This window comes from Paramormyrops kingsleyae, chromosome 24, assembly GCF_048594095.1.
Source record: "Paramormyrops kingsleyae isolate MSU_618 chromosome 24, PKINGS_0.4, whole genome shotgun sequence".
NCBI lineage: Eukaryota > Metazoa > Chordata > Actinopteri > Osteoglossiformes > Mormyridae > Paramormyrops > Paramormyrops kingsleyae.
Window position 1 is genome coordinate 3,086,924 of NC_132820.1, and position 11,183 is coordinate 3,098,106.

The following is an 11,183-nucleotide window of genomic DNA, read 5'->3' on the forward strand; positions in this document are numbered from 1 at the left end:
GTTGTTTTTCAGAGATTGGGCTAGCCCCCCCCCCCGTGAAAGGAACTCAATGCTTCAGCACACTAAGATATTTTGGACATTTTTAAGCTCCCAATTTTGTGGGGAGTCCTTTTCTGTTCCAGCATGACTGTGCCCCAGTGCACAAAGCAAGGTCCACAGACACATGATTGGGTTAGTTTGGTATGTAAGAACTTGACTGGCCCACACAGAGCCCTGACCTCAACCCCAGCGGACACCTTTGAGATGAACTAGAATGGAGATTGAGAGCCAGGCCTTCATGTCCAACATCAGTGCCTGACCTCACCAATGCTCTTCTGGATGAATGGGCAGAAACCCCCACAGACACACTGCAGAATGTTGTGGAAAGCCTCCCCAGAAGAGTGCCAGCTGTTATATCTGCAAAGGGGGGGGGGGCACTCCATACTGATGCCTATGATTTAGAATGGGGTGTCATGTGACTGTCTGCAGGTCCTCGAAGTACCGGATTGGGAAGCTTTGCCTTAAGAGACAGTCTACTGTCCATCTAAGAATCTGGAAGCAGTCAGTTCAATGTACTAGCTTCAACACATTAAGATGACAGAAAGGCATGATTTCAAAAATTCTTCTTTTAAGTATGACGACAAGGAAATGGGCACATCGCTCTTAATTTATTGGATTTCCCACAACCAACAATTGCCAGAATATGACTTATGTACAAGGCTGTAAAACACGGTCTCTCCTGACACACTAACATTTCTCTTACAATTATGAAACTGAGATCCTCCGGAGACACACAGAATGCTATCATACAAGGAATCAAAACGCAAATCGTTTCTATTGGCATGGAAGCAATTGTTATATAAAGCTGCGTTAAAATTCCCATCATCCTTCAGTATTTAGGCCTCTTCACTTCAACCCTGGAGGGGAAGACAAGAAACTGATATCAGTTTAAACAAGGGCATCAGTGAACTGCTGAAATGCATACTTAACTTGCCTGGCCACTAGACTACAATAAGTTGACCACTGAAAATGGTCATTTCCAGTTTTGCTATTACCTTGCTGCTTAAAACAGTGTTACTCTTGATAGTTTTATGCACAGGTTTTACCACAGCAATACAAGATGAGTGGCACCGAATCAGAAAAGCAGAAAGGCCATTCTACAGTCAAACACCACACAGAAAGTTTAACAGAAAGCATGACCAACCCATCAGCTTCCATCTTCTTCCTTTTTTCAATGATCTGAAATAAAAACACAAAGTAACTTTAGTATTTATTCACTCCTGACCATCCCATCGCCCTATTCACTGATCTGTACGCTTCCTGAGATTTACTGCAGCACATACTGTCTCCTTCACAGTGCTGGTCTGATCTGTACGCTTCCTGAGATTTACTGCAGCACATACTGTCTCCTTCACAGTGTTGGTCTGATCTGTACGCTTCCTGAGATTTACTGCAGCACATACTGTCTCCTTCACAGTGTTGGTCTGATCTGTACGCTTCCTGAGATTTACTGCAGCACATACTGTCTCCTTCACAGTGTTGGTCTGATCTGTACGCTTCCTGAGATTTACTACAGCACATACTGTCTCCTTCACAGTGCTGGTCTGATCTGTACGCTTCCTGAGATTTACTGCAGCACATACTGTCTCCTTCACAGTGCTGGTCTGATCTGTACGCTTCCTGAGATTTACTGCAGCACATACTGTCTCCTTCACAGTGCTGGTCTGATCTGTACGCTTCCTGAGATTTACTGCAGCACATACTGTCTCCTTCACAGTGTTGGTCTGATCTGTACGCTTCCTGAGATTTACTGCAGCACATACTGTCTCCTTCACAGTGTTGGTCTGATCTGTACGCTTCCTGAGATTTACTGCAGCACATACTGTCTCCTTCACAGTGTTGGTCTGATCTGTACGCTTCCTGAGATTTACTGCAGCACATACTGTCTCCTTCACAGTGTTGGTCTGATCTGTACGCTTCCTGAGAATTACTACAGCACATACTGTCTCCTTCACAGTGCTGGTCTGATCTGTACGCTTCCTGAGAATTACTACAGCACATACTGTCTCCTTCACAGTGCTGGTCTGATCTGTACGCTTCCTGAGATTTACTACAGCACATACTGTCTCCTTCACAGTGTTGGTCTGATCTGTACGCTTCCTGAGATTTACTGCAGCACATACTGTCTCCTTCACAGTGTTGGTCTGATCTGTACGCTTCCTGAGATTTACTACAGCACATACTGTCTCCTTCACAGTGTTGGTCTGATCTGTACGCTTCCTGAGATTTACTGCAGCACATACTGTCTCCTTCACAGTGTTGGTCTGATCTGTACGCTTCCTGAGAATTACTGCAGCACATACTGTCTCCTTCACAGTGTTGGTCTGATCTGTACGCTTCCTGAGAATTACTACAGCACATACTGTCTCCTTCACAGTGTTGGTCTGATCTGTACGCTTCCTGAGATTTACTGCAGCACATACTGTCTCCTTCACAGTGTTGGTCTGATCTGTACGCTTCCTGAGATTTACTGCAGCACATACTGTCTCCTTCACAGTGTTGGTCTGATCTGTACGCTTCCTGAGAATTACTACAGCACATACTGTCTCCTTCACAGTGTTGGTCTGATCTGTACGCTTCCTGAGAATTACTACAGCACATACTGTCTCCTTCACAGTGTTGGTCTGATCTGTACGCTTCCTGAGATTTACTGCAGCACATACTGTCTCCTTCACAATATTGGTCTGATCTGTACGCTTCCTGAGAATTACTACAGCACATACTGTCTCCTTCACAGTGCTGGTCTGATCTGTACGCTTCCTGAGAATTACCACAGCACATACTGTCTCCTTCACAGTGTTGGTCTGATCTGTACGCTTCCTGAGATTTACTACAGCACAGTCTCCTTCACAGTGTTGGCCATCACTTAATGACTTCATTAAGATGCCTCTTCCATTAACCTCCCTACTTACCTATAGCACATGGGTGACCGCATAACCGAAGCCCCGCCCCTTGCTTCCCTCTGCCCACTCACCGCACTGATCTTCTTCCACTGCCTGTCCAGCTCAGCTTTCTCATTGGTCTCCTTAAATCGACGGGTCTTTCGTCCCTCTGACATCTTTATTCCGTACTGGAATGCAGCCCTGAATAAAGAAACAGTGAGAATCTATTAATAAACTGAAAGCACAGTCAGAAGCCAAATGACAGAGTTTGGCACGAGCGATGTCGCCATGAGCCAAGCTGGTCGGGAACGTACTTGGGCAGAGCCTCCTTGTTATTCATGTAGTCGCTGTATTCCTCTTGGGTGTCGAAATCCCAGCGACCAAGGGGGCCCTTCTTGTTACCCTGGAGACAGAGCAAGATCAATCAAAAATCGACCAATCACGTCATGCAAAGGCTGTGTCAATCTGACATCGTGCCCCAATCCCCATACGTCTAATCATCCGCTCTTTCAGTGACGAGTAACGACCACAACCGCGGCTCAGCGGTCACGGGCAGCACACCTGGTCCATTTTGCTGTAGTCCACTTCCTCATCACTGTCCACTGCAAGGTCGTCCATCCTGGGGAAGAGGCAAGAGGACAGAGTGAGGCGAGCTGGGCCAATGGGGAAGAGGCAAGAGGACAGAGTGAGGCGAGCTGGGCCAATGGGGAAGAGGCAAGAGGACAGTGTGAGGCGAGCTGGGCCAATGGGGAAGAGGCAAGAGGACAGAGTGAGGCGAGCTGGGCCAATGGGGAAGAGGCAAGAGGACAGAGTGAGGCGAGTTGGGCCAATGGGGAAGAGGCAGCCATTTCGGAACACTGGCCAAGTGACCGAAACGTGGGATGTGCTGGTGAAACACGGCCCACTTTCAAACGACAACGCTGACTGCTCAAAGGATCACGAACATCGAATCTGGCCCCATATAACAGTGGGGGACTAAGGGCCTTGCTCAAGGGTCCACAGACATGTGACTGTTCTGCTGAGGCTGGGGCTAGAACTGGCGACCTTCTGATTACAGGATGAGAGATTTAGCCCCCCAGGTGCACCTGAAGAGCACCGTCGTCTGGCGTTCCTAGACACGGGCCCGTTGCCGTGGCCACATGAAGCCCCGCCCTATGGTTAGACGGATCACTCACGTGGCAGGGTAACACTCAGCGTAGCTGTTGGACATCCCAAAGAAATCCCCGACGTGCTTCTTCTCCTCGCGGCGGGACGGGGCAGTGCCAGGGGGTCAAGGAACACTACGCCAACACCAGGCGGGCAAACGCATAAATAAAGGGGCGGGCAAACCCCCAACCGCCAACCCGAAAAGACGGTCCTGCTCAGGCCACAGTTTGGGCCTTCAAGCTCCCTGCCCAGAAGGTTCTACAGAAAGGATATTTCTCCTGGACCTGCCACTGGCCGGCCGCGGCACCAGCGAACTTCTCGTTGATCAGCTTGATCTGGTCCTTCACCGATCCGGGCCCTGAGAGTACAGAGGAAGAGCAGCGCAATCAGGGCTGCTATAAGTCAGCCACAAACACCAAACACCCCCACGCACAGCACCACCGCGTCGATTTATCATGCATCTACGGGGTAATTACCTTTCTCGATCTCCAGAGCCTGCCATGGGGGGAAGAAAAGGGAAGTGAGTCATCTCCCGTGACTGACAAAACGAGCAATTCAGAAAAGCGACAGAGCAGCTGACGGCGTTGGGTCTATGTCCCGTAAGGAAGGTCACCTCCTCGTCGGCCCTGGGCTTCTCAAAGTAGCTGTGCCTCCTTTTCTCCTCCTCGCGGTCCCTGTCCCGCTCTCGCTCCCTCTCTCTCTCCCTCTCCCTCTCCCTCTCCCTCTCCCTGTCCCGCTCCCTGTCCTTCTCGCGGTACCGCTCCTTCTCCCGGTCACGGTTATTCTTGGACGTAGACGGGATGTAATCGCCGATGTCGTCGAATATGCTGCAGGGCAGAGCAAAGGGTATGTTTCACGCGCAAACCAGCTTTAGAACAGGGGTGGGGACCCTGATCCACGCGGGTTTTTGGGGTGACCTCTCAGTCAGCCAATAACAGTGGGTCCTCAGGACTGGAGCAGAGAAAAACTGCTTTCTTATTGGCTGATTGTGAGGTCATCCCAGAAACCCGAACCCACACCGGCCCTCCATGGATCAGGTTTCACTCCCCCGCCTTAGACAATTTTTAAAAGAGCTTGAGACAGAACCATCTAGAACTAAAAACTATAGAAATGCAGAAACATACAGCAACTGTGAGAAAGTTTTAGGCAGTCTAAGAAAACGGCGTTCAGATGGTGTTTTTGATGCAGGAAAAACTGTCTGTCAAAGTGTGTCAGCTTAGCCGCTTCAAAACCGCTCCTGATGTCGCCACAGCAACCATCCAATACACCCATGGAGTTTTTAGACTCAACCGATACCGAACCTCGAACAGCTAATCAACACCTCACCCACGTTTTAACTTGATTAACTTTGACTAATTAAGCTGGATGTGAGATGTAACGAATGCAAGGAATGGCTGAGGTGGCCCTGAGGAGAGGTTTGGGAACTGAAGCGGTGTTCATCTAGCCGTCCAGCAAGGCATCTTTTTAGAGAACGGAGGACATTCTTGTAAGCCTTTGTTGTGTTACTCTTAATTTTTACATGTTCTAAACTTAAATTGTGCTCAGAAGACATATACGAATGGGATAAATAGCTTCCTTTGACTGCCTAAGACTTTTGCTCAGCACCGTACCTTCATATAAAGAACAACATGCAGTGATCATCTTTTAAAGGTAGTAAAATAAACGCTTGCATGAGTTAAAAGAAAATCAGTATCAGCAGGAATGACGGGAAGCAGTGACTCCACGGGTCGGATCAGCCCGACTGACGGGAAGCAGTGACTCCACGGGTCGGATCAGCCCGACTGACGGGAAGCAGTGACTCCACGGGCCGGATCAGCCCGACTGACGGGAAGCAGTGACTCCACGGGCCGGATCAGCCCGACTGACGGGAAGCAGTGACTCCACGGGCCGGATCAGCCCGACTGACGGGAAGCAGTGACTCCACGGGTCGGATCAGCCCGACTGACGGGAAGCAGTGACTCCACGGGTCGGATCAGCCCGACTGACGGGAAGCAGTGACTCCACGGGTCGGATCAGCCCGACTGACGGGAAGCAGTGACTCCACGGGTCGGATCAGCCCGACTGACGGGATGCAGTGACTCCACGGGCCGCTTACTTTATATCTGCCTCCGGTGCTTTTTTCTCATCCAGCTTCCCTAAGGAGATAAAATCGCAGCGTCTGTGAATCCGGTAACGCCGCGCCTTTAAGACGCATCGCGCTCACTGTCTCTCGTATGCGGGTGAAGCTAACGGGCTGGCGGTAAGATGGCCCGTGTGCCCGGGTTACGCAGCCCGTCTACCTTTCTCCTTCTTCTTCATCTTCTTGTTGCGCGTCCCTTGGCGCAGGTAGGACAGGATCTGGGTCAGCTTGCTGATGACGATGTCGTTGGTGGTGAGAGTGGTTTGGGCCTGGGGAGAGGGGACATTGGCGTGAGACGGACGGTGGGGCGGGCGAGCGAGCCGGGCAGGGGGGGGCCGGTCACGCACCTCCATGGTGGGGCAGTCGGCCTTGCTGCGGATGAGCGTGGTGGGGATGTCCGTGTCTGCATACTCGTCCTCCAGGTCGACCACGTAGGCCATGCGGCCCGGCAGGAAGAGCTCGTTACGCTCCATCTGACGGCCCTTAAACAGGATGCGGTAGATGTTCCTCCCTGGGGGGGGGGCAGTAAGGACACCTTCGTATGTCCACACAGCAGGTGGGACAGCACAATGGCCGCCAACCCTCTCCCTATGTTACGGGCTTGTGTACTTTATCCCTTTTAGGAAGGGATTTGATTAATTAAAATTAGGTTCCCCCCCCAAAAAAAAAAAGAGAGAGCTCACCCAGACGGGTCTTAAACTCAATTTTCTGTTCTGGATCTTCATCTTTCCTGGGGGAGATCAGAAAATATTTTTAAATCTGGGGTAGGGACACAGACCTTTGCAAAATTAGGTTTCTTCTAAAGTTAGGAAATGGAGTGCAAGTGTGCCGTATCACACATCAAACCAGGACGGGCACAGCGTGGTGGGGGGGGGGGGTACATACTTCACTTCCTTCTGCGCTTTCTCCATCATGTCCTCCTCCTCCTTCTCTTTGCTGGTGATTTCTGCTCTCACCTGACGACACACCAAGGACACCAGTAAGACCCTTGGCTGATCTGTGCAGTGCGGTATTCCCAGCTCCCTGGTTCCTCTCCCGGAGGAGCTTCGGGAACAGGGCGCCCTACTATCCTGCCATCTTTAGACACCGGTGCCTCACGGTGGGCATGAAGCATGCGACGGAAAGGCAGAGGCTGACCTTCTGCAGCAGGGCGAAATCCAACCCTTTCACCAAGTGAGTGTGCTCCATGTCACCACCCAAGAACTTGGACTCCTGGATCAACTGACGCCTCTTCTCCGCCGCCGACTTATCCCTGGGGACGTAGAATATGAGCAGTGAACGGAATGTCGAGGCCTCGACAGCCACAAGGGGGCGACTGCGACGCAAGGGCACTCACGCCTCGGCTGTCGGCCCCACCGCCCTGTAGTTGGCCGTGGTGCTGATGAGCTCCGTCTCCTCGTAGTCCTTGTTGACGCCATCGCGACGCTCACGGGCACGGTCACGGTACTTCTCAGCCAGCTCCCGCTCGCGTTCCAGCTCTTGCTGCCTCAGCTTGGCATAGTAACTGAGGCGGGAGGGGGTCAAAGGTCACAAGGGATGGACGTGCAGCTAAGATATGATTGGTTGATCCCACCTCCTCTACAACCTGATTGGTTATCTCTCTGAAACAATCATTTTTTGTTTTGCCGTCAGAACATTTTTGCGTAAGATCAAACAAAGGAGACAGCGGGATGCCAGATTGTGACATTTTTAGTGTTGATACGGTCACTGAAAGGTGATTTAAGCAGATTACATGTTTATAAACATTAAATATGGACTTGCACTTCAGTCTGCTGTGCTTAACACTACAGAAAACGACCAAATGTGAGTATCGTGTTTCTACTGCGTCACGTCAGAAGCACACGGCAGCCGACTTATTTGCAGTTAGAGTTCAGCAGAGAGGCCCAACCGCATCAAGGCACCTTTTCTTTTTCCGTCTGCGAGCTGCTGGGTCTTCGTCCTCGTTATACTCCCTCGGCATCCTGGGGAAATTGGGACACGAAGCATGAGGGGACGGTCGGGCTCATTGCGCAGACCTGCACCTGGGCTTACGCACTGTTCACTCTACCGTATGACATTTTTAGGACGTCAGTATATGTTTGCAGGATGCAGAAAAAGAAGCGTCACTCACTCATGGTGCCTGGATTTCGATGGGGGAGCGGATGAAGGCGCAGCCCGAGGGGTCATTAAAAGCTTCCTGAAGTCCTCATTGGTCAGCTTAGATCTGAGGAGAGATAAAGCAAACTCATTCTAGGGATACCAAGACAAATGATTAAACTGCATGGCACACAACCCTTGTTAAATGCATGACCAGAATGCGGAGCTCAATTTATTCTGCATTTTTCACAGTTTACTGCTTTTATTAATCCCACTGAAGAAGGCTGCTCATTATACCAGAAAACCAGGACACTGAATCTGGTCCGGACCGTTACTGGCAACTTCTCATATTACCATAAATTATCTTAACACTAGTTCAACTAAACTTGGCATGAATTTAGAGAGAAATAGCCAGAATCCTGTTAATAAGCCCAATAAACAGCGGGCATCAATAGTAATCAATATTTTGTTATCCCTGTTTAACTTTTAAATACAGCACACATTCCACCTTAAAGCTCTGAGGATTTACGAGTTAGTCACAACCAACTTTCACTGTACAGATGCAAACAGACTAGTCTGACAACATCAAAAATCGCATTAAATATTACTAATTGTCAACGATATTTGAAACAGCAATTGGAACTCACTGTAGCGCTGACCGGTGATCTTCCACCTCATGGTTATCCGGGGCGAGGGGGTTGGAGTAGAGCTCAGCTGAGGAGAGCAATCGGACAGAGTGACCGTCCATCCCGGCTGCCATGATCACAATCGGTGCCCGACGTGCGCCGACACTCCGATCGCTAGCGGACGCCCCACCCACTCCCACAGCATCCCCGTTTACTTCTATTCATATATTACTGAAATATTAAATATTAAGTATCTGACGCAGTTTTGAAAATGCGGACCTATTCCTTTTAAAGGTTCAGCCTATATTCTGGTTGTTAAAGACACCCAACGAATTACACATTTTCCTTGCAGATAATCTCCTATCGCAAACAAAGACGGGATTCTCCACCAAACGCAAAGTTGTAGTTCACTGCGAAGATAATGTAAAAGATACAGTACAGCTCATGTAGTTTAACAAAACAACATATAAAATAAAACGAATGGAGTCAGTGCACAGAGGCAGCATGCCTCGTATGCTTAATAATAGTGCACTAAAAAAATAAACTGCTAACAAATTTAGGTATCAGCAAACTGAATAGCATTAAAAGCTTAACAAATAAAGATTATAGGGCTGTCAGGTCAGCTAACTGCATACGTAGTTCACACTACCAGAGGCTGGGCAACAAAACAACTCAACTTACTTTCTCGTTCCGGCATGTTGAGAAAAGGAGTTTGCCCGTTGGTTAGCTACTCGATATGGTCCGTTTTAATTATTCGCTAAAGAGAAGCCGATTCCCCAACGATTAAAGTAAAATTCTTAATGATTTTGGACGTGGTTTACATACTAGGCCTCGTCAACACCAAACCATCACTAACCTACATTCCTCAAACGGAAATGACAGACAGTGTAGTTGCGCAGGATTTTTTTTCCGAGCAATGAAATTGATTACTTTAGCCTTAAAAGCCTACCTAACGTCGATTGGTCAATAGACAAAACAAAAGCTCTGTCGATTGGGTAATTTTATCGTCACTCTGAATCTCTGACTATAATTGGTTTATAACCGAGAAGCAACTCGAACTTTTATTGGTTTATAATAGAAAGGGGCGTTGCTCACAACATCTTCTGCAGTCTGCACTAAAGGTGAAAATCATGGCTGCCGCAGTTGTCAGAGCTATCGGATCTAACCTTGGCAGAAATCTTCGGGAGGTTCGCTTACATTTTTGTCAGACGTCGCCAGCGAGTCAAGGGGCAAGGTAGCATATCCTTGAGTAATGGATTTTATGTATGCTGAAGCGCGATGAATTAACTGAATTACATCTCTCTGTGTGGCTAGGCTTATCCGTTTGGATGCAATGTTACAATAACAATGGCTTTAATGTTTTTCAGAACCCATAACAACTATTTAAACATAGTTAAACGCACATTTAAAATGGATATGGTTTTACTTAAAATAGTTTAAGAGCTAAATAAATAATTAGTGTAAGGTCATAAATTATGATTTAGTGAAATTTACTTAATGATTTCCTTTAACAGGGACTTCGTGGAACAGCATTACGTGACTTTAAAGAAAGCAAATCCCGAGTTTCCCGTTTTGATCAGGGAATGTTCAGGAGTCAAGCCTAAACTCTGGGCTCGGTTTGGTAAGAGTAACTATGACAGTATCTAATGTAACGCATTGTTCAGAATCGTAACATGATTTCAGTTTGGACTTATATAAGTGTATGTTAATGCTTAAATTGCTTGTATATTTTCAGAGTTTGGTAAAGAAAGCAGTGTGGCACTGGACAATATGAACATGGACCAGGTGGCAAAGGCATTAGAGGGGCTTGTTAAGGTCAAAGCATGACAGGTCATACTGCATAAGATGATCTCGACCACGTGACATTGTATGTCAAAGATTAAAGATATTTGTATCACAATGTGAAATTTCTTAATCTCCTCTCCTGTGTAATAAATCTGCTGGTATATCACATCGTTTCTTGATAGTCCATTCTTTGCATTATAATTCACTGATGTAACCTCAAAATTTCATGAGTTACACAAGCAGCCAGAAAAAGTGTGGCACTGTTCTTTGCAAGAGATGTGCAAGTGACCTGGAAACAGGAGTGAATTAGCAGCATGGTGACTACTGGTTCATATCTGTACAGTTGGTGACATGTTGTGCTCTTAGGTCAGCATTTTTGTCACACAGCTGAAGCTTTTTATTTGTGTAACTGCATTTTGCAGCTTCCTGGCCGAATGTATTTGGGGCAGCGTGTGGCTCAATGGGCAAAGCTTCCGTGCCTGTGGCTGGAATGTCGCTGGCTTGAGCCTG

General features: G+C 48.1%; 2 protein-coding genes across 2 annotated transcripts; one reads left to right on the top strand and one right to left on the bottom strand.

Annotated features, from left to right (window-relative positions):
- Positions 1–628: 628 nt before the first annotated feature.
- Positions 629–9,786, bottom strand: ik (IK cytokine). Its single transcript, XM_023825173.2, has 20 exons — positions 9,570–9,786; positions 8,910–8,976; positions 8,297–8,389; positions 8,088–8,147; positions 7,523–7,690; positions 7,324–7,438; positions 7,072–7,142; positions 6,870–6,916; positions 6,534–6,697; positions 6,347–6,455; positions 6,163–6,202; positions 4,681–4,894; positions 4,544–4,562; positions 4,341–4,425; positions 4,097–4,180; positions 3,483–3,540; positions 3,236–3,324; positions 3,014–3,122; positions 1,184–1,218; positions 629–896 (listed from the first exon to the last, which is right to left on the bottom strand). The coding sequence occupies exons 1-20, from the start codon at positions 9,583–9,585 to the stop codon at positions 869–871; spliced, it is 1,671 nt and encodes a 556-aa protein (XP_023680941.2). The 5' UTR covers positions 9,586–9,786; the 3' UTR covers positions 629–868.
- Positions 9,787–9,970: 184 nt separating this feature from the next.
- ndufa2 (NADH:ubiquinone oxidoreductase subunit A2) lies at positions 9,971–10,839 on the top strand. The gene is made up of 3 exons (XM_023824946.2): positions 9,971–10,122; positions 10,403–10,509; positions 10,624–10,839. The coding sequence occupies exons 1-3, from the start codon at positions 10,019–10,021 to the stop codon at positions 10,713–10,715; spliced, it is 303 nt and encodes a 100-aa protein (XP_023680714.1). The 5' UTR covers positions 9,971–10,018; the 3' UTR covers positions 10,716–10,839.
- Positions 10,840–11,183: the final 344 nt, after the last annotated feature.

Excerpts from the sequence above, each read along its gene's own strand:
- ik (XM_023825173.2), bottom strand. Across the intron at positions 8,148-8,296 it reads TCGAAATCCAGGCACCATGA|GATGCCGAGGGAGTATAACG; the intron begins GTGAGTGACGCT and ends CAATTTCCCCAG. Across the intron at positions 4,895-6,162 it reads GCACCGGAGGCAGATATAAA|CATATTCGACGACATCGGCG; the intron begins GTAAGCGGCCCG and ends TCTGCCCTGCAG.
- ndufa2 (XM_023824946.2), top strand. The coding sequence starts at position 10,019 with ATGGCTGCCGCAGTTGTCAGAGCTATCGGATCTAACCTTGGCAGAAAT. Across the intron at positions 10,123-10,402 it reads CCAGCGAGTCAAGGGGCAAG|GGACTTCGTGGAACAGCATT; the intron begins GTAGCATATCCT and ends TTCCTTTAACAG. Across the intron at positions 10,510-10,623 it reads TAAACTCTGGGCTCGGTTTG|AGTTTGGTAAAGAAAGCAGT; the intron begins GTAAGAGTAACT and ends GTATATTTTCAG.